At 49.2% G+C, this 22,167-nt stretch overlaps 2 protein-coding genes across 2 annotated transcripts in view; one reads left to right on the top strand and one right to left on the bottom strand.

Moving 5' to 3' along the window:
• Positions 1-3,291: 3,291 nt before the first annotated feature.
• On the top strand, positions 3,292-14,650 carry LOC138817779 (zinc finger protein 431-like). The gene is made up of 4 exons (XM_070008456.1): positions 3,292-3,332; positions 7,708-7,834; positions 8,031-8,091; positions 10,002-14,650. Exons 2-4 carry the CDS (start codon positions 7,801-7,803, stop codon positions 11,836-11,838), a joined length of 1,932 nt encoding a protein of 643 aa, XP_069864557.1. The 5' UTR covers positions 3,292-3,332; positions 7,708-7,800; the 3' UTR covers positions 11,839-14,650.
• A 6,458-nt stretch (positions 14,651-21,108) lies between these two features.
• LOC138817581 (zinc finger protein 709-like) overlaps positions 21,109-22,167 on the bottom strand; it is a 32,617-nt gene continuing 31,558 nt past the window's right edge. Inside the window, exon 6 of the mRNA XM_070008042.1 lies at positions 21,109-22,033. Within this exon, the coding sequence (XP_069864143.1) occupies positions 21,347-22,033 (687 nt within the window). The 3' untranslated portion in view covers positions 21,109-21,346. The remainder of the gene's footprint in view (positions 22,034-22,167) is intronic.

Here is a 22,167-nt window from a genome sequence, read left to right as displayed (position 1 = left end):
AACAGGCTCTGTGTGTGGACTCACTTCAACGTGGAGTGTACTCACAAAATAAAAGACACCTTTCATTCAGAAACTCTCCCCAACTAAGACTGGCCCTTTGCCAGTGCTTCTAAACCAAATTGCAAGTTCACACATTAAGCTGGATGGTGGTGGTGGCTGGTGCTTGAAATGCTAGATACTTTTTAAGAAGGTGAACTCTGAGTATTGAGGTTACAATCCATCCTATGTAGGTAAGCCCAAGAGACTCATCTCCAATTAACTACCAGAAAACTGGAAGTGAAACTGTGGCTCAAAGAATTGAGTGCTAGCCTGTGTATAAGAACTCATGGGAGCCGGGCGCTGGTGGCTCACGCCTGTAATCCTAGCTACTCAGGAGGCTGAGATCTGAGGATCGCGGTTCAAAGCCAGCCCGGGCAGGAGAGACCATGAGACTCCTATCTCCAATAAACCACCAGAAAACCGGAAGTGGCGCTGTAGCTCAAGTGGTAGAGTGCTCGCCTTGAGCTGAAGAGCTGAGGGACAGCGCTCAGGCCCAGAGTTCAAGCCCCACGACAGACAAAAAAAAAAAAAAAAGAACTCATGGGAAAGCTTCCAGGCCCAAGTTCAGCCTGATGGAGGTGAGGGGGAGCTGAAAATGAAGCTGTGGCTCCGCCGCTCCACCAGCTGTGAGTGAAACAGCTAAGGGACAATGGCCAGGTTCCAAGGGCAAGCCCCAGTACTGGCACACATCCAAGATGCATACTAATCCAGATTTTCAACTGCCACTGACCTTCATACTGTGTAGGATCAGAAAGTTACTCCAACAGAAAATCAGTATCCAAGGCTGGAGATGAACTGTGGGAGAAGTCTTACTAGTGGATAATCTAAGAGACAAAGATTAGATTACTGGTGTGTTCAACAAAGAACTGAATGATAGCCAGGCATGGATGAATCACACCTATAATCCTAGCTACTCAGAGGCTGAAATCTGAGGATCGCAGTTCAAAGCCAGCCCAAGCAAGAAAGTCCAAGAAACTCTTATCTTCAATGAACCACCAGAAAACATAAGTGGTGGTATGGCTCAAGAAATAGAGCACTAGCCGGGCGCTGGTGGCTCACGCCTGTAATCCTAGCTACTCAGGAGGCTGAGATCTGAGGATCGCGGTTCAAAGCCAGCCCGGGCAGGAGAGACCATGAGACTCCTATCTCCAATAAACCACCAGAAAACCGGAAGTGGCGCTGTAGCTCAAGTGGTAGAGCGCTCGCCTTGAGCTGAAGAGCTGAGGGACAGCGCTCAGGCCCAGAGTTCAAGCCCCACGACCAACAAAAAAAAAAAAAAAAAAAGAAATAGAGCACTAGCTTTGAGCTGAAGAGCAGAGCTGAGGGACATAATTGAATGAGTGCACACAATAGTAAAATGGTAAAAGAAGGAATTTAATTGAGAAACTCCAATGTCAAGAAAAATATGCCTGAATGAGGTAGCTCAAGAATGCCACAGGGCTGGGAAGGTGGCTCTACTTGGTAGAGTGCTTGCCTAGCATGCATGAAACCTTGAGTTCAGTTCCTTGGTACCACATACACAGAAAAAGCCAGAAGTGGCACTAGAGCTCACATAATAAAGTGCTAGCCTTAGGCACAGAGAGGCTCAGGGACAGTCCCAGGCCCTGAGTTCTAGCCCCAGAACTGGCCAAAAAAAAAAAAAAAATTCAGCTTCCTAAAATTTGGTAAGTGCAAGGGGGAATTTCTGGTGGCAATTTGGGCTGATCTTGGACAGGAAAGAGAGCAAGACTTATCACAGACAGAAGTTGAGCTGTGGTTCAAGTGGTAGAAGACAACAAATCTGAGTGAAAAAGCGCCCAAGCCCTGAGTTCATGCCCCAGAATAAGGAAATAAATAATAAACTTGTAAATTTATAAGGCTGTAGTTATTGAAAAGCTTCAGCTGCTAACCCAGAACCAACCAGCGCCACTGCCAAGAGAAAACATATTGAAAAGGAATGCCAAGGGCTGGGAAGTTGGCTCAGTGGTAGAGCGCTTGCCTTGCATGCCTGAGGCCCTGGGTTCGATTCCTCAGCACCATATAAGCAAAAAGAAAAAAGCCGGAAGTGGCGCTATGGCTCAAGTGGTAGAGCGCTAGCCTTGAGCTGAAGAGCTGAGGGATAGCACTCAGGCCCAGAGTTCAGGCCCCACGACTGGACCCAAAAAAAAAAAAAAAAAAGAAAAGGAATGCCAATGGTGGGAATTATTGTGGGGAGAGGGGTTGGTATCAACCCAGAATGCTGTCACTATTCAACCTGGTGACTGCAATCATTTTCTGTCCAGTTATTCCCCATTATATGGGTAAATCTTGGTTGTGATGTTGACTGGATTAAAAGACACCTTGAAAAAATAAATAAATAAAAGACACCTTGAAAATTAGCCAACTATCCTTCCAGAAATTATTGTATCAGAGCATGCTCAGAAGAATACAGAGGGGACCATTGAAATAACTCGAGAAAAATCTGCCCTGGATGGGAGGAAGCCCGAGCTGGAAATAGTGTTGCTGGATTTTTTTTCCCCCGGTTTTGGGCTTGAATTCAGGGCCTGAGCACTGTCCCCGAGCTTCAACTACTCGAGCCACAGCACCACTTCCGGATTTTGTGTTAGTTAATTGGCGATAAGAAGCTCAGGGACTTTCCTGTTTGGGCTGGCTTCGAACCGCCAACCTAACATCTGCGTCTCTAGTGTCGTTAGGGTAACAGGCAAGAGCCCGCCTGGCGGGAGGTCTTTGTCCCGCCCCGCCCCGCCCTTCATCGTTATCCAATCAGGGCCTCTGAGGGATCTGTCCAATGAGGAGCCACGATGGGGGGGCGGTGTCCTCCGACAGTTCCGGTTCCGGTATGGGTCGGGGGGAAACGCTTCTTCCGTGGCTTCGGGGCCGGAGTCTCCTTCCTGCCGCGTGAGGTGGCAGAGGTGGCAGCTGGGAGCGTCAAGTCCGGTCCGGCGCGGGGATGGTGAGTGCGGGGCGACCCGGAGCGGCGGGGCGAGGCCGGGGCCGGACGCGGCCTGGGCGCGGTGGGCGCCGCTCGACCCTCGCGGCACGCGGGCTACGGAGGGGTCCGGCGATGGCGGGCCCGGGGCCCGGGGCCCGGCCCGGCCCGGCGCGTCCGCCCCGCAGCCTCCCTGCGCAGCCGCGCGCCGCCCGGCGGGGGGGGGGGGCGGGCGCGCCGGGGCGCCTCGGCGCGGCCCGGGGTTGCGGGGGCACTTCCGGGGCCCCGTCCACGGCTGTCCCCTCCCGCCGGGCCGCTCCGTGCAGCCGCCGGGGAACCCCGAGGCCGCACTCACTGGGAACGGGGCGCCGCGTTGGTGGACACGGTTGGTGTTTTGGGGACGGGGTCTGTGGTCCCCTCGGACACAGGTGGTGGTGTTCTGAGACGCTTCTAGAAATGGCGTTCGTGTGTCGGTATGCTTGCGTGATTGCCCGCGCTGGGCCCGGAGTTCTCACTGAGCCTTTGATCAGTGCTGACGCTCGGTCCCTGGAGCCACAGCTCCACTTCCGGGGTGGGGGCTTTAACTGGAGATCCCCGGACTCTCCCGCCTGGGCTTGCTTTACACCTCCTGGGGGGTGGTAGCCCCCGAACAGGGCCTGACTGCGTGTGGGTCGGTCGTGGGGCTTTAACCTCACGACGTGGGCGCTGTCCCTGAGCTCTTTTGCTCAAAGCTAGCACGCCCCGCTTCCAGAATTTGATTTTTCAGAGATTTTTTGTTGTTGTCGTCGGTCGTGGGGCTTGAACTCTGGGCCTGGGCGCTGTCCCTCAGCTCTTCAGCTCAAGGCGAGCGCTCTACTACTTGAGCCACAGCGCCACTTCCTGGCGTGCATTTTTTTTTTTATTAGCATATACCTTGACTTGGTTTTAATGGCATACTGCAACCTGGGGAAAGGCCTGCTGCAGGTTTTACAGGCACCTAATGTTTAGAAAGAATAGGGCTGGCCGGGCGCTAGTAGCTCACGCCTGTAATCCTATCTACTCAGGAGGCTGAGATCTGAGGATCTCGGTTCAAAGCCAGCCCGGGCAGGAGAGACCATGAGACTCCTATCTCCAATAAACCACCAGAAAACCGGAAGTGGCGCTGTAGCTCAAGTGGTAGAGCCCTTGCCTTGAGCTGAAGAGCTGAGGGACAGCGCCCAGGCCCAGAGTTCAAGCCCCACGACGACCAAAAAAAAAAAAAAGAATAGGGCTGTGGGGCTGGAAATGTGGTAGAGTGCTTCCCTAGCATGCATGAAGCCCTGGGTTTGATTCCTCAGCACCACATACACAGAAGGGGTGCTGTGGCTCAATGGATAGAGTGCTGGCCTTGAGCAAAAGAAGCTCAGGGGGGCTGGGAAGGTGGCTCAGTGGTAGAGCACTTACCTTGCATGCCTGAGGCCCTGGGTTTGATTCCTCAGCACCACATAAGCAAAAAGAAAAAAGCCAGAAGTGGTGCTGTGGCTCAAGTGGCAGAGTGCTTGCCTAGAGCTGAAGAGCTGAGGGACAGCGCCCAGGCCCAGAGTTCAGGCCCCACCCGCCCCCCTCCCCCCCCAAAAAAAAGCTCAGGGACAGTGCCCAGGCCCTGAGTTCAAGCCCCACTGGACTAGGAAAAGAAAAAAAAAAGGGTTTTGAACTCAGAAAACAGCAGACAAATTGGAGCAGACAAATTGGAGGAGCAGGAGGTTGTGGAGGTGGCAAGATCTATTCCAAAGAAAGTCATCCCATGCAGCCATTTTGTGAAACCAGCAGGAGACTTTGTTTGCTAGTTCTGGGTGCGGTGTGTGTTTGTGTCTGTTCCTCCCTCCTTACCTCCAAGTCTGGTGCTCTTAATCAGCTTTCTCACTGAACCACACCCCAGTCTAGCATTGTTTTTGTCTTAAGTGAGTCCTTTGAGCTTTCCTTGTTGCAGGCTGCCTTGAGCCTTCATACTTAGATCAGCCTCCTCAGTTACTAGGATTAAGAACACTCACCACTGTGTGCACACACACTTTGGTCTCAGAGCCTCCAGTTTCTTGCCTTAGCCTGGCTCTCTTACCACATGAGCCATCTCTCCAGCTCTCAGCTAATCATTTTTGAGGCCAAAATTGAGCATTTGGAAAATGTGTGAGGTCATGGCAGTGGTTAAAGTGGGGGATGGAGGAAACCTGTAATTCAACTGTGAAGAAATGCTCTTGTTCCTTTCCTCCTGGGAGGTCAGGAGTCTTTGATCCCAGGTATTTACTCAGATCGAAGCAACTGGACAAAACATTTCATCTGTTTTTTGTTGTTGTTTTTGGTTGGTTGCGGGGCTTGAACTCAGGGCCTGGGTGCTGTTCCTGAGCCTCTTTTTGCTCAAGGCTAGCACTCTACCACTTGAGCCATGGCACCACTTCTGGTTTTTGAGTGGTTCATTGGAGTTAATCTCATGGGGACTTTTCTGCTCTGGTTGGCTTTGAATCATGATCCTCAGATCTCAGCTTCTTGAGTAGCTAGGATTACAGGCGTGAGCCACCAGTGCGATAAAGTGTAATTCTCACAGTTGAGGTAGTCTGACAAAAAGACACTTAGATTCTGCTTTCTGGACTCAAGGTTTTGTGTATTTGAGAACTGACAAGGGGAGTACAGCATAATTTTTTGATTTTTTTTGGTTGGTTGTGGGTCTTGAACTCTGGGCCTGGGTGCTGTTCCTCAGCTCTACAGCTCAAGACCAGCGCTCTACCACTTGAGCCACAGCACCACTTCCGTTTTTTTTGGTGGTTAACTGGAGATAAGAGTCTCTAGGATGGGGGCTGAGAAGGTGGCTCAGTGGTAGAGCGCTTGCCTTGCATGCATGAGGCCCTGGGTTCAATTCCTCAGCACCACATAAGCAAAAAGAAAAAAGCCGGAAGTGGAGCTGTGGCTCAAGTGGTGGAGCGCTAGCCTTGAGCTGAAGAGCTGAGGGACAGCGCCCAGGCCCAGAGTTCAGGCCCCACAACTGGACCCAAAAGGGGAAAAAAAAAAAAAAAGAGTCTCTAGGACTTTCCTGTCCAGGCTGGCTTTGAACTATGACCTGATCCTCAGATCTCAGCCTCCAGAGTAGCTAGGATTACAGGCATGAGCCACCGGCATCCAGCGTAGTATAATTTTTACATTTGGTGTTTGTGTCTGTTTGTGACATCAGGATGGTCGAGTGTCTTTGTTTTTGCATAAACACCATTCAGGCACTGTGTAAATTCAAGTTAATAAGGTGATTCAGGGCAGCACCCCACTGTCACTTTGGGAAAGCAAACACATATTTTGGACTGTCATGTGCAGTGGTGGCACTGATGCTGAAGCCATGGGTCTCTGCGGGGTTTAGTGGTGTCAGAATAATTTGTAGACTGCCCTTGAACATTTTGGTGGTCAGCACAATCCCCTACTTCGTGTCAGACATATTGGGAGGCAGGCTTCTTTGATGTGACATCATAGTTTCCAGGTCTGCCCCATTTACCGTAGGCAGTAGAAGTTCATTCTTATGGCTGGGTAAAATTCTTTTTTTGGGGGTGGGGGGGAAGGTCGTGGGGCTTGAACTCTGGGCCTGGGCGCTGTCCCTCAGCTCTTCAGCTCAAGGCTAGCGCTCTACCACTTGAGCCACAGCGCCACTTCCAGCTTTTTTTTCCCTGATTATGTGGTGCTGAGGAATCGAACCCAGGGCCTCATGCATGCAAGGCAAGTGCTTTACCACTGAGCCACCTTCCCAGCCCTGGCTGGGTAAAATTTTATTATATATGCCACATTTTCTTTATTCATCTGATTTCACCCATTCATTTGGCCTGATTCCATAGTTTATTGTCAATAATGATGCCACGTGGTAGGTCAACCCCACAGTCTTAGATGCTACTTGGGAGGTAGAGATTGGGGGACTGCCATTTGAGGCCCACCTGGGCATAACAGTTCTTGAGATTCCCTCTCAATGACTGGTTGGGTGTGGTGGCGCCTATCGGACCTCCTAGCCTCAAGGGAAACACAAATAGGATCACAATCCAGGTGGCCCCGGGAATACAGTGGACCAAGAGACATTCCATAGAATGGGAAAAGAAACCTACCCAGCCATTCAACAGATAAAGGATTATTTCCAGTTACAAAATTCCAAAATGGAGTTGTGGTTCAAGTGGTAGAGCGCTTGAGTAAAAAAACAAAAACAGTCACAGGTTTTCCTGCCTGGGCTGGAAAAGACTCTCACAGGGACTTTTCTGCCCCGGCTGGCTTTGAACCCCAGTCCTTAGATCTCAGTGTCCTGAGTATCTAGGATTACAGGCATAAGCCACCAGCACCCGGCTCACAGAAAATCTTTAGAATAAGAAAATGATAGTTAAATTTGGAGGAAACGCCATCAAGATTTTGAGTTCAAGGCAGAATGAGCTACATAGTAAAACCCTGTTTCAAACCTTTGTTGTCACCCTTCTGATAATTTTGTCTCAAAATACCTGCTTTTGCTCTCACAAGAACTAAAGTAGGAATTCGTTGGGCAGTGCTACAGTCTCAGTGTCCCAATTGTAATTGTTGGAACTGCTTACAAAACAGGTGCCCATGTTCTGCTGTTAATTACCAAATGGCTCCCAACTCCTGTCAGAATTGCTACGTGAGAGTATGTGAGTGTGTGTGAGTGCGTGTGAGAAGAGTCATGGGGGGAGGGGCGGCATCATCATGTGAAATTCTTGGGAGTCTTTATTTACAGTGCTGTGGCTTTCATTCCTTATGGGTATGCGTGTGGGCTATTGTAGGATCCAGTGACCTTTGTGGATGTTGCTGTGACCTTCACACTGGAGGAATGGGCTTTGTTGGATTCTCCCCAAAAGAAGCTCCACAGACATGTGATGTGGGAAACATTCAGGAACCTGGCTGCTATAGGTAAGCACAGCATCCCTCCTCTAATCCATGAATGTGATACTCTGCAGTGCTGTTGTACCATTTGGAACATGGGAATGGAATACTGGGGTGAATAGGCCATGAATGATCATAAAATATAATAAATAACATCTGCAATGGGATGATTCTTTTTATAACCTTGAATAAGTCACAGTGATTTTTTGTGATTAAATTTTAGGGACAAAACAGAATGAAGAAAGTATTGAACATGGCTGCAAAACTCTCGGCAGAAATCTAAGGTAATTTGTCCTAACAAGAAAAAGCTGTGGGGGCTGGGAAGGTGGCTCAGTGGTAGAGCGCTTGTGTTGCATGCCTGAGGCCCTGGGTTCGATTCCTCAGCACCACATAAGCAAAAAGAAAGAAGCCGGAAGTGGCGCTGTGGCTCAAGTGGTAGAGCGCTAGCCTTGAGCTGAAGAGCTGAGGGACAGCGCCCAGGCCCAGAGTTCAAGCCCCACGACTGACCAAAAAAAAAGAAAAAGAAAAAGCTGTGTACCTCAAATGTGGAGTATAGGAACCTTCAAAACTAAGTATATGCTGGGCACTGGGGCTCAGCCTGTCATCCTAGCTACTCAAGAGGCTGAGATCTGAGGATCACAGTTCAAAGCCAGCCTGGGCAGAAAAGTCCATGAGACTCTTTACCTCCAGTGAACTTCCAAAACATCAGAAGTAAATTTAGGGCTCAAATGATAAAGTCCTAGACTTGAACAAATTTTGGAGAGACACTTCCCAGTAGTTCAGAATAAAAACTACTGCTACGGTTGGGCGCTGGTGGCTCACACCTGTCATTCTAGCTTCTCAGGAGGCTGAGATCTGAGGATTATGGTTCAAAGCCAGCCCTGCTAGGCAGGAAAGTCTGTGAGACTCTTATCTCCAATAAACCACCAGAAAACCGGAAGTGGCGCTGTGGCTCAAGTGGTAGAGTGCTAGCCTTGAGCTGAAGAGCTGAGGGACAGCACCCAGGCCCAGATTTCAAGCCCCATGACTGACAAAAAAAACCAAAAAACCTATTGCTCCATATATATATATATATATATTTTTTTTTTTTTTCCCTTTTAACTTCAGGCTTTGTGTATCTGTATGAAGTGGAAATGAGTTTTAGGTTTAGATGACCCTTACCTCCAGCATACTAGATATTGAAGAATTTCAAATATTAACATGCAGTGGGTGTGGGTGAGAGAGAGCGCACGAGTGAGAGCTGGTCTTGGTTCTGGCACTGCCCTTTAGCTTTTTTTTTTTTTTTTTTTTTTTGGTCGGCCGTGGGGCTCGAACTCTGGGCCTGGGCGCTGTCCCTCAGCTCTTCAGCTCAAGGCGAGCGCTCTACCACTTGAGCTACAGCGCCACTTCCGGTTTTCTGGTGGTTTATTGGAGATAGGAGTCTCACGGTCTCTCCTGCCTGGGCTGGCTTTGAACCGAGATCCTCAGATCTCAGCCTCCTGAGTAGCTAGGATTACAGGCGTGAGCCACCAGCGCCCGGCTCCCTTTAGCTTTTTGGCTCAAGGCTAGGACTGCCTCTTGAGCCACGGGCCTTCCAACTTTTTGCTGGTTATTTGGAGATAAGAGCTTCAGAGACATGCCTGCTTGGGCCGGCTTTGAACCCTGATCCTCAGATCTCAACTTCCAACCCTGGTGCCTGGCATGCTAAAATAAGGAGTACCTTTTCACTTAATACTTAATTATAACTTATCTGTAAAAACATACTGAACAGAGAGTGTTCATCTGGTCTGTGAAGGTGGTGTTATACATCCATATATGAACTCCTTACTTTGGGGAGTTGCTTAACTCAGCCTTACTGCAGTCATTCAGCTCATTCTTTTTCATAAATCATTATAGAAGTCAGAGATCCAACCCTGGTTTGGGGAAAACGACTGATGTTTAAAAAACTATTGTAAGCTGTGTGCCAGTGGCTCACTCCTAAAAGCCTACCTACTCAGGAGGCTGAGATCTGAGGATTGTGGTTCAAAGCCAGCCCAGGCAAGAAAGTCCACGAGACTCTTCAATAAACTACTCAGAAAAAGGCAGAAGTGGCGCTGTAGCTCAAGTAGTAGAGCGCTAGTCTTGAACACAAAGAGGCTCAGGGACAGTGCCCAGGTTCAGAGTTCAAGTCAGAAAAAAACCCCAAAACTTATCATTCTCTTTTCATGTTTACCAGTGGTAGTGTGGCAGAGAGGCTCTGTGACTATGAAGGAGGCAATCAGTGTGTGAAGTTCTGCCAGCGGATTCTGGAACATCCTGTTGGTCTTCCTTCTGGGGTACTACCGTGTGAAGAGTACCAGTGTGAGGACCTTGTCACTTACTTGTTTCCGCGTGGGCCCCTCAGTGCTCACACCACACACAGACCCTGTGTGAATCTGAAGGCTGATACCCAGGAGGCATGCGGGAAAAGCTGCTCTTCCTCCCTGGACTTGGAGAGCCGTGAAAGCTCTCACTCCAGAGAGAAGCCCAGTGGAAATAAATCGTCTGACATGGCCCATCGGAGTCTCTCTTCTATCCCACACCATGAGAGCACTGTCAAAGGAAGCAGCCCTCAGCGTAAGCAGCGTGGAAAAGCCTTCACGAGAACAAGCGCTCACACAGAAGAGACGCCATCTGTGTCTGAAGAACACGGGGAAGCCTTCGCGCTTGCCAAGTGTATTCACAGACGCGGAGGAAATCCCTGCGATGGGCCTGCTCACAACGGGAAGCCGGGCAGAGAAAGTCAGGTTCAGACTCACACAAGAGCTCGGAGTGGAGAGAAACGCTACGGCTGTCAGCAGTGTGGAAAATCCTTCAGTTATCGTTTTTACCTGAAAATCCACGAGAGAATTCACTCTGGAGAGAAACCCTATGGCTGCCAGCAGTGTGAGAAAGCCTTCACTAGTTCCAGTCATCTCCACAGACACGCGAGAACTCACACGGGAGAGAAGCCTTACGAGTGCAAGCAGTGTGGGAAAGTCTTCAGCCGCATCTCTTACCTTAAACTACACGCAAGAGTCCACTCCGGGGGGGAGCTTTGTGCGTGTGAGCAGTGCGGAAAATCCTTTGCTTTCTCCAGCAACCTTCAGAGACACCAGAGAACTCACTCTGGGGAGAAACACTACGTGTGTCCACAGTGTGGCAAGGCCTTCAGTGAATCTCATCAGCTTCGAAGACACGAGCGGACTCACAGCGGGAAGAAGCCCTACGTGTGTAAGCACTGTGGGAAAGCCTTCCGTTGTGGTTCTTACGTTAAAATCCATGAGAGGACCCACTCCCACGAGAAGCCTTATTTCTGCAAGCAATGTGGGAAGGCCTTCATGTGTTCCAGTCACCTGCAGAGGCACAGACAGACGCACTTGAGAGAGAAAGGTTTTGTATGTGGGCAGTGTGGGATGGCTTTTAGTCAAGTTTTTCGCATGAAAATCCATGAAAGAATTCATTCTAGAGAGACTCAGTATGTATGTAAGCAATGTGGAAAAACCTTCCTTTCTTCCTATGCCCTTAGGAGACACGAAAAGACTCACACCAACGAGAAGCCCTATCAGTGTGCACAGTGCGGGAAAGCCTTTACTTGTAGTTCTTACATCAAAGTACACGAACTCACTCACTCCCAGGAGAGACCTTACTTATGTCATCAGTGTGGGAAAGCCTTCCTGAGGTCTACTCACCTCCAGAGACATGAACTGACCCACAGTACCGACAAGCCATTCATATGTCAGCAGTGTGGGAAAGGCTTTCGCGAGCGCTTTTTCATGAAAGCCCATGGAAGAATTCATGGTGGGGAGAAGCTGGGATGTCAGCAATGTGGAAAAGCCTTCCCTTTTGCAAGTGCTCTTGAGAGGCACGAAAGGACTCACACCGGAGAGAAGCCCTACGGGTGTGCGCAGTGCGGAAAAGCCTTCTCTCGATCCTACCTCCTCAAAGCACACGAAAGAACCCACACCGGGGACAAACCCTACAGTTGTGGGAAGTGTGGGAAAGCCTTTGTTCATTCTTCGCTCCTTAGAAGACATGAAAAGACTCACGCCTGAGGAAGAAAACCCTGCATGTCTAACCCATGCGTGAAAGCCTTCATTCTCTCTGATTGCTGCCAACCACAGGAAAGAACTTCTGCCGTCTGCGTGAGCCATGGTGATGTCATCACTCGGCCAGAGCCACCTGGAAAAGTCAGAGAACACTGGACGGACACAGCGTAGGCAACCCTGTGCCAGTCGGTGTTCAGAGAACACACCAGGAAATCACATCTTGGTTATCCGCTTTCATTTTACTAAGACAAAAGGACTCAAGCTGGAATGAACATAAAATGTGTGAACTTGGTGGGTGCCAGTGGCTGAGATCTTTCTCAGTCGCTTTAAATTTCCACTCACGCTCTTCAAAGCTGATAATCGGCATGTACTCAGCATAGTACATTTTGTTGGTGGTGGTGGTCATGGGACTTGAACTCTGCCCTGGGCACTATCCCTGAGGTCTTCTGCTCAAAGCAGACGCTCTACCATGTGAGCCAAAGCGCCACTTCCAGTTTTCTAGTGGTTAATTAGAGGTAAGAGTCTCCTCGACTATCCTGCCCGGGCTGGCTTTGAGCCACAATCCTCAGTTCTCAGCCTCATGAGTGGCTAGGATGACAGGCATGAGCCACCAGCACCTGGCCATAATACATTCTTGTGTCATGTCCAACTCCTTTTTCTGGGCCTTGATTTCTGCATGCAGTGTCGGACTCTCCTCTTGGCCTTGCTTGTAGGGAGCAAGGACGGCAGTGGAGTTGTCCGTGAGCCTCCTTCAGCCCTGGCCCGTGGCCCCAGCTTTGCCTGGTGTTCGCCCAGGCTGATACGCTGCCTTTCATTTGATTCTGAGTCTTTTCCAGGTTCATTTTGAGGATTTCATTTTCATCTTTGACTTTTACAAGTTCCTGACTTATGTCTTCAAAATTTTTCTTTTTCTTTTTTTTTTTGTCGGTTGTGGGGCTTGAACTCTAGGCCTGGGCGCTGTCCCTCAGCTCTTCAGCTCAAGGCGAGTGCTCTACCACTTGAGCCACAGTGCCACTTCCGGTTTTCTGGTGGTTTATTGGAGATAGGAGGGAGTCTCACGGTCTCTCCTGCCCCAGCTGGCTTTGAACTGCAATACTCAGATCTCAGCCTCCTGAGTAGCTAGGATTACAGGCGTGAGCCACCAGCGCCTGGCTGTCTTCAAAATTTTTCATGTCCAATAATTCTCTTAGTTTTCTTTTTTCTTTTTGCTGGTCCTAGAGTTTGAACTCAGGGCTTCGGTACTGTCTTTGAGCCTCTCTCTCTTTTTTTTTTTCTTGTCCTGTTGTGGGGCCTGAACTCTGGGCCTGGGCGCTGTCCCTCAGCGCTCTACCACTTGAGCCACAGCGCCACTTCCGGCTTTTTTTCTTTTTGCTTATGTGGTGCTGAGGAATCAAACCCAGGGCCTCATGCATGCAAGGCAAGTGCTCTACCACTGAGCCACCTTCCCAGCCCCTTTGAGCCTCTTTCTCTGCTCAAGGCTGGCTCACAGACTTTCCTGCTGCTCAGGCTGGCTTTGAACCTCGATCCTCAGATCTCAGCCTCCTGAGTAGCTAGGATTACAGGCGTGAGCCACTGGCACTCAGCTCAGAGAGCTGAATTTTAATTCAACAAGGTTGGATTTCAGAGTCCTGAGCTCCTTCCCATATTTCTCAGGAGATAACCCAGTTTCCAGGCAGCTAATGTCATTTTCCGTCTTTTCTCTCCCTTGGACATTCCTTTTTCCAGTGTCCATTTTGCTAGCAATGAGGTTCTCTACTGTCGTTTGCAAATGGATAACACTTTTCCCTCAACACCTAACCTTTGAACCTTTCTTCTAATATCTGGGGCTGGCTGGTTCTCTGAGGCCTCAGAATCTATAGGCATATACATAGGTCCTATTGGCCTCCAGAGCCCTTCCAGAAAAGCAGCAGGGGACTTGCTGGGGAGCTGCACACTCTCACCTTAGATAAATGAATTGGCTTCCTAGCCGCCACCCAGATCCCACCAACAGTCTGGAGATAACTGGTAAGCACTCCTTACCTTGATCGCTGCTGTAGTCCCAGCTTGGGTGAGTCAGGGGAAAGACTTGCTCCAAACGGACAGGGTCATCAATGGAAGACCCCTCTGGTCCCAGGACCGCCCTTGCAGCACGGTTCCCAGTCCTCGGGGGCTTAAAGCCCTGTACAAGTTGTTGAGTCACCCTAGGTGGGCTAGTGTGCGAACAATACTGTTTCCAATGAGTTGAATCCCTGGGGTTTTTCAGTAAAGGACGGATTTTGCTGTTTGCAGCTGTACAAGTCCCTAGTTGTAAAGGGAACATGCACTAGACAGGGGGCTTGCCTAGTCTCCCCCAGGCGCCTGTGTAAGGGTAGGAAAGGGACTATGCCACCTTGTACCACCTCAGGAACTACTTCTGGTGTGGGGAGGACTTAACACTGGAGGTGCTAATGGCACCGCCACCCTGCTCCTCAGAGCATGGCACCCAGTCACGGAGGTATGGGCCACCCTGCCCAGTCCCGGCTCAAGAAGGACCTCCCGTCTAACTGCGATCCTGTTGTCTCCCAAGTAGACAGCAGCATAGCCCTGCAGCCGGGCGCCTGCGTGTGTATTTGCTATAAACAAGATTTGTTGAACACATTTGACTCTCAACTGTATTCCTACAATCTGCAGATACGAACGGTAGCTTATTGTTCACTGAGAAGGTGTCTTCAGCTATCTTGTAATCGGTGCTCTAATTCATAAGTTTGTTGCGTTTTTCTATTCCATGATTGAAAATTCTCATGCCCATCCAATTAAAGAAAGTTTCTCAGGTGAATTCTACTTCTCTCGCCTATATTGTTGTTTCTTATTATAACAGTCTGATACTAATCATGCCAAAAGAAACACTGTGCTGCTGTGACTCTTACCAGAGTCCAGGAAGACCTAGCTTTTGTCAAATAGGACACAGGGATTCCATGACTCCATAAACTCTCTAAATGAGGGGCTGGGAAGGTGGCTCAGTGGTAGAGTGCTTGCCTTGCATGCATGAGGCCCTGGGTTTGATTCCTCAGCACCACATAAGCAAAAAGAAAAAAGCCGGAAGTGGAGCTGTGGCTCAAGTGGTAGAGCGCCTGCCTTGAGCTGAAGAGCTCAAGGGACAGCGCCCAGGCCCAGAGTTCAGGCCCCACGACTGGACCCCTCCCCCCAAAAAAAATCTAAATGACAAGATAGTTTTAACAGCAAGAACATGCTGTATAGAATTTGACAGGACTGGTGTGTGTTGTATGGGGAGTGGTTGGGATTTAATGTCAGGATGACCCATCCTAAACACTTAGATGTGCTGAGTAGGTGAATAAAATTCTAACTCTGCTCTCATGATGGTTCTTAGCTAGAGGGCTGGCAACACCAGGAGGTAGAGGTGCTAATTCCTGAGGCAAGGGTGAGGTAGTCCTGAGAATGACTGTCCTGTGATTCTAAGTGAATTGTTTCTATTAATTTGAGAGACATGGGTCTTGCTCTGACCTAGCCACTGAACACTGCAGTTTTGGGCTATGTGGCGTCTCTTCAGGTAACATGGCCTTGCTGTCAGTGTAGCCTGATTTCCAGTCTTAATGTTTTTGTCCTTGGGCTTGAACTCAGGGCCTGAATGCTATCCCTCAGCTTGTTTTGCTCAAGGCTAGTGCTCCAACACTTCAGCCACAGCTCTACTTTGAGCTTTTTTGTGTAGTTAACTAGAGATGAAGCTCACCAACTTTCTTGCCTGGGCTGGCTTCAAACTGCAATCCTCAGATCTTACCCTCCTGAGTAGCTAGGAAGACAGGCGTGAGCCACCAGTGCTGGCTACAGCTCCAGTAGTCTGAACCTGCTTTTACTTTTTTTTTTTTTTGGTCAGTTGTGGGGCCTGAACTCTGGGCCTGGGCGCTGTCCCTCAGCTCTTCAGCTCAAGGCGAGCGCTCTACCACTTGAGCCACAGCACCACTTCTGGCGTTTTCTGCTTATGTGGTGCTGAGGAATTGAAGCCAGGGCCTCCTCATGCATGCAAGGCAAACACCCTACCACTGAGCCACCTTCCCAGCCCCTGCTTTTACCTTTCATACTTACTATGCAAAACACTCAAGGATTTTCAGCAGTGTACGGACACAGGCCCAACCTTCCTGGCAAGGTAAAAATATAAGTGAAATATGTATTTTTACATGTAATCTAGCAAACATTCTTGGTTTTTTTTTTTTTTGGGGGGGGGGAGGTCCAGTCATGGGTCCTGAACTCTGGGCCTGGGCACTATCCCTCAGCTCTTCAGCTCAGGGCTACCACTCCACCACTTGAGCCACAGCGCCACTTTCGGCTTTCTTTTTGCTTATGGGATGCTGAGGAATCGAACCCAGGGCCTCAGGCATGCAAGGCAAGCGCTCTACCACTGAGCCACCTTCCCGGCCCCTAGCGAACATTCTTGAGCCAGGCTGCCCTCAACGTGACACACTTAAGAAGCTGGGGATGAGCAGTTGTGGCGAAGGCTTTCTCCCAACTTTTCTCAGCTTATCGATTTTCAAATTAAGAAAATTAAAAACAAGCCAGATGACAAGTGACTCACGCCTGTCATCCCTGCTACTCAGGAGGCTGAGGATCCCAGTTGGAAGCCGGCCCAGGCAGGTAAGACCTTGACACTCCTATCTCCAATAAACCCCCAGAAAATCGGGAAGTGGCGCTGTGGCTCAAGTAGTTAAGCACTAGCCTTGAGCAAAAGAGCTCAGAGACAGGGCCCAGGCCCAGAGTTCAAGCCCCATGACAACAAGAAAAAGGGAGGGGGGAGAGGACATACTAGCAACTGACTTCAGTGACTTCAGTTTACTCAATGAATGGAGAAATAGGAGCTATATGCCCGGCATGCTCTACAGAAGAATCATGAAGAAAAGCAAGTTTATTTGAGCTAGCTCATAGAAGCAGCTGACTATAGCCAAGGTCACAAGGCAAACTCCTATTCTGATGACAAAACCATGGCAAACTCCCAAGCCAGGCTAAGTGCTGGTTACCAAGAATGACGGGGTCAGCCCCTGGGCTGAGGCAGGGAGCTCCCACGGGAGCTCACTTGGCCCCGTGGTCCCCTTCCAGTGCTGATGACACTCCATATTGCCCAGAGTAAACTCACTGGGAGCCATTTTATACTGTAGACCAAAGTAAACTGTCAAACTCAAACCTTTGCTGCAGAACAGCATTAGGAGTCTAAGCTTGGTCTCTACCAATTTTGGGGTGTATATATTCATTTGTATGCCACTGCTAGGGCGTGAACTCAAGGCCTAGCTATTGTCTCCTTAACTTTGTTATTCAGGTGTTCTACCACATTAGTCATGGCTCTACTGGCTTTTTGGTGGTTTACTGGAGATAAGAGTCTCAGGGAGGCTGGGAAGGTGGCTCAGTGGTAGAACACTTGCCATACATGCCTGAGGCCCTGGGTTCGATTCCTCAGCACCACATAAGCAAAAAGAAGAAAGCCGGAAGTGGCGCTGTGGCTCAAGTGGCAGAGCGCTAACCTAGAGCTGAGGGACAGCGCCCAGGCCCAGAGTTAGGCCCCAGGACCGGACCCCCCCCCCCAAAAAAAAAAAAAAAAGTCTCAGGGATTTTCCTGCTGGGCTGGCTTAAACTGGGATCCTCAGATCTCAACTTCCTGAGTAGTTAGGATGACAGTCATGAGCCACCAGTGACCAGCCTCAGTGAGATTCTTTTTTTTTGTTTGTTTTGGTCAGTGTGGGGCTTTAACTCGGCCTGGGCACTGTCCCTCAGCTCAAGGCTAGTGCTTTACCACTTGAGCCACAGCACCACTTCTGGCCTTTTCCGTTTATGTGATGCCGAGGAATGGAACCCAAGGCCTTATGCATGCAAGGCAAGCGCTCTATCACTGAGCCACCTTCCCAGCCCCTCAATGAGATTCTTACCACCAGTTAACTGAGCAAAAAGCCAGTAGAGCTGTGACTCAAATGGTACAGCACTAACCTTGACTGAAGAAAGCTAAGGGACAGTGCCAAGCCCTTTAGTTCAAACGCGCACACACACATATATACTATATATATATATATATATATATATATATATACACACACACACACACACACACACACAAAATATATATGCAATTTATATACATGTCAAATGCAGCTTTAAATGTAACTTTTTTGTAGTGCTGGGAATTTAATCCACTGTTTATATTCTAGACTACAGGTACTAGTAGCCTACCAGTGCAAAAGTCATTTTTAATTAAAAAGACACATACAATATACATAAAAGCTATAGCCGGGCGCTGGTGGCTCACGCCTGTAATCCTAGCTACTCAGGAGGCTGTGATCTGAGGATCGCGGTTCAAAGCCAGCCCTGGCAGGAGAGACCGTTAGACTCCTATCTCCAGTAAAACACCAGAAAACCGGAAGTGGCGCTGTAGCTCAAGTGGTAGAGCGCTCACCTTGAGTTGAAGAGCTGAGGGTCAGCGCCCAGGCCCAGAGTTTAAGCCCCACGACCGACAAAAACAAACAAACAAAAAACAATATACATAAAAGCTAAAGGGGGGGGCTGGGAAGGTGGCTCAGTGGTAGAGCACTTGCCTTGCATGCTCGAGGCCCTGGGTTCAATTCCTCAGCACCACATAAGAAAAAAGCCGGAAGTGGCGCTGTGGCTCAAGTGGTAGAGCGCTGGCCTTGAGCTGTAGAGCTGAGGGACAGCGCCCAGGCCCAGAGTTCAGGCCCCAGGACCACAAACAAAACCAAACCACCAAGGCAGTAGGACAGTCTGTTTCATGAGGTGATACATGAAGTGTCCACTCAAGCACTACTGCCTCCACGCCTCTGAATTAAGCACCCCAGGATGAATGAACTTTGTGGGATGTCCTCAGCCAGTTTCTGCAACAATGCCCCCCTCGTCCTGGCTCTCCATTCTTCTTTGCCCCCGTTGCTGCCAGGCGATGCCACTGGCATGCAATGGGAGCTAGGAGCCTTGGGCTCCCACCTATGAGCCAGTGCCCAAGTGCACAGGCAGGAGGGACCTCTGCCTCATTATCTGCTCTTTGTTGTTGTTGGTCAAGGGGCTTGAACTCAGGGCCTGAGGACTGTTCTTGAGCTCTATTGCTCAAGGTTATCAACACTCCCACTTTTTTTTGTCAGTCATGGGGCTTGACCTCGGCCTGCGCACTGTCAGCTTTTCAACTTAAGGCCATTGCTCTTGAACTATAACATCACTTCCAGTTTTCTGTTAGTTAACGCAATAAGAGTCTCACAGACTTTCCTGCCTGAGCTGTCCTCTGCACTGCGATCCTCAGATCTCAGCCTCCTGAGTAGCTGGGAGGACAGGCTTGAGCCACAGCGCCACCTCTGGCTTTTTCTGCTTATGTGGTGCTGAGGAACCGAACCCAGCCTCATGCATGCAAGGCAAGCGCTCTACCACTGAGCCACCTTCCCAGCCCCTCCTGGACTTTCTTTCCTGGGCTGGCATTGAAATGCAATCCTTGGATCTCAACCTCTTGAATAGGATTATAGGTATGAGCCACTGGCACCCAGCTCCCAGGACGTTTTCCCCCTCAGTCCTGAGGCTTGAACTCCAGGCCTGAGCACTGTCTCTGAGCTTCTTTTACTCAAGGCCAATGCTCTATCCTTAGCCAGTTAATTTTGTTTGTGCAAACACCACTTCTGGCTTTTTCTGTGTATGTGGCACTGAGGAACCAAACCCAGGGCTTGATGCATGCAAGGCAAGTTCTCTGCCACTAAGCCATTCTTCTCAGCCATTCCTCATTTTCTATTCAAGGCTAGTGGCTCTAACACTTGGAGCCATAGCTCCACTTAGGTTTTTCTGGTGGTTGTAAGGTCCGCTCCTAGATGGCTAGCAGACTCCACCCTCCTTGCAGCAAAGTCTCCACCCAGTACCTGCGTTACCTAGGCAACTGGGACACCTGGAAGAGGTCACATCTGAATTTGATGTGGCCACACCTTTCTCCGCCCATACCCTAGATAAGGACTAGCCCTGGCCCAGACGCGCTCTCTCTCTTTTCTTTTCTTGCTCTCTGTTCTTTTCTAGCTCTTTTCTCTTTCCCAGCTCTCTCTCTTTTGCCAGACGCGTGGAGTGCCAACTTTGCCTGGTCCCAGCAAGTCACACTGAATAAACCTACCCCTTACCTGAATACCACGTGCGTGGCGCAGTTCTTACTCGGCTACCTCTTTTTAAAAACCTAACAGTGGTTAGCAGGAGATTGTCCTACAGACTTCCCTACCTAGGCTGGCTGTGAATTGTAACTCAGATCTCGGCCTCCAGAGTAGCTAGGATTATAGCCGTGAGCCACCAGCCAGCTTAAAATGTTCGTTTCTTCAATGCCTAAGGTTCCTGTCCACTGAATTCTTACATGTACAAAAGCTTTATCACACTGCTCACAAAAGATTTCTCCCACTGTGACTTTGCAAATGTCTTTGAACATGAACCAACAGAAAGCCTTTTCATGCATATTGCTTTCTGCTATAAGATTTCTGTTATTTTATATTTGTGCAAAAAAGAGCCATTACTATTTTCGCACATTCCTTAAGCAGAGCTCTGCATTGTTCAGTTTTTTTTCTTTTTTTTGTCAGTCATGGAGCTCGAACTCTGGGCTTGGGCACTGTCCTTGGGCTCTTCAGCTTAAGGCAAGCACTCTACCACTTGAGCCACAATGCCACTTCCAGTTTTCTAATGGTTTATTGGAGATAAGAGTCTCAAGGACTTTCAGACTTTCTTGCCCGGGCTGGCTTTGAACCGTGATCCTCAGATCTTGGCTTCCTGAGTAGCTAAGATGACATGAGCCACTGGCGCTCAACTGTTCAGTTTTGAACATCATCTAAATTAAAGGATTTCCACACTGCTGACATAGAAAGGGCTTCTTGCCAGTTAATTTTATGTCTGTGCAAGAAATAGGATCACTGAAAGTTTTCCCACGTTCCTTACATAGGACGGGTTCTTTCTATTTTAAGTGCATTCATGTTTTTTGTTGTTGTTGTTTTAGGACTTCAACTCTGGGCTTGGGTGCTGTCCCTGAAATCTTCAGTTCTACTGCTCTACCACTTTTGAGCCACAGTATCACTTCTAGTTTTCTGGGGGTTAATTGGACATAAGAGGCTCACGGAAGTTCCTTTCTGGGCTGGCTTTGAACTGTGATCCTCAGATCTCAGCCTCCTGAATAGGATTGCAGGCGTGAGCCACCAGCACCCAGCTCTGGCTTTTTTTTTTTATTCATTTAATGACTTTAAGTTGTACTAAGGAATCAAACCCTGGGCTTCAAGCAGGGTAAATAAGCTCTCTACCAATAAGCCACAATCCCAGTCCAAATTCATGTTTTATTTGCCAGTCCTGGGGCTTGAACTCAGGGCTTGCGGACTGTCCCTGAGCTTCTTTTAATCAAAGCTAGCACTCTCCCACTTGAGCCATTTCCGGCTTTTTCTGTGTATGGGGTACTGAGGAATTGAACCCAGGGCTTCATGCATGCTAGGCAAGCATTCAGTTACATTCTCAGCTCCCAAATTCAAGATTTCGAACATCAAAGTAGTCTTTCCTACATTGTTTACATACATAAAGCTTCTCCCCAGTGTTTTATTTTGTGTGTGTGTAAGGAACTGGAATCACTGAAGGCTTCTCCACATTCATTACAGGGGAAGGGTTTCTCTTCATTGTGAGTTCGTTCGTGTTTCCGACGACCACTGAGAGTAAAGAAGGCTTTCCCACATTGCTTACACACATAGGGCTTCTCTCCAGTGTGAGTTCTCTCGTGGATGAGACAGTGACTGGACTGCCCGAATGCTTTCCCACACTGATTACAGACGTAAGGTTTCTCTCCAGTGTGAGTCCTCTCGTGTATGGTCAGATAGCCGCAGGACCTGAAGGCTTTTCCACACTGTCTACATACATAGGGCTTCTCTTCAGTGTGAGTTATTTTATGTTTGTGCAAGGAACTTGAGTCACTGAAGGCTTTCCCGCACTCTTTACACAGAAAAGGTTTCTCACCACTGTGAATTCGTTCATGTTTTCGAACATCACTCAAAGAATAGAAGGTTTTCCCACACTGCTCACACACACACGGCTTCTCTCCGGTGTGAGTTCTTTCGTGTCGGATGCGGTGACTTGACTGCCGGAAGGCCTTCCCACAGTAGCTGCACACATAAGGCTTCTCCCCACTGTGCGTCCTTTCGTGAATTTTAATGTAACTGGAAGAACGAAACGCTTTCCCACATTGCTGACACACAAACAGTTTCTGTACGGTGCTCTCAAACATTTCAGGGGAAGTGGGATGACTGAAGACATTCCCACACTGCTTACACTCGTGGGTTCTCACTCCTGTGTTGGTGCTCTCAGCGTTCTGGAAGCACTGGGGGTCGCTGAAGGCTC

Source organism: Dipodomys merriami, unplaced genomic scaffold, assembly GCF_024711535.1.
Source record: "Dipodomys merriami isolate MVZ:Mamm:240054 unplaced genomic scaffold, mDipMer1.0.p SCAF_70, whole genome shotgun sequence".
NCBI lineage: Eukaryota > Metazoa > Chordata > Mammalia > Rodentia > Heteromyidae > Dipodomys > Dipodomys merriami.
This window is presented reverse-complemented; position numbering and strand designations above follow the sequence as displayed.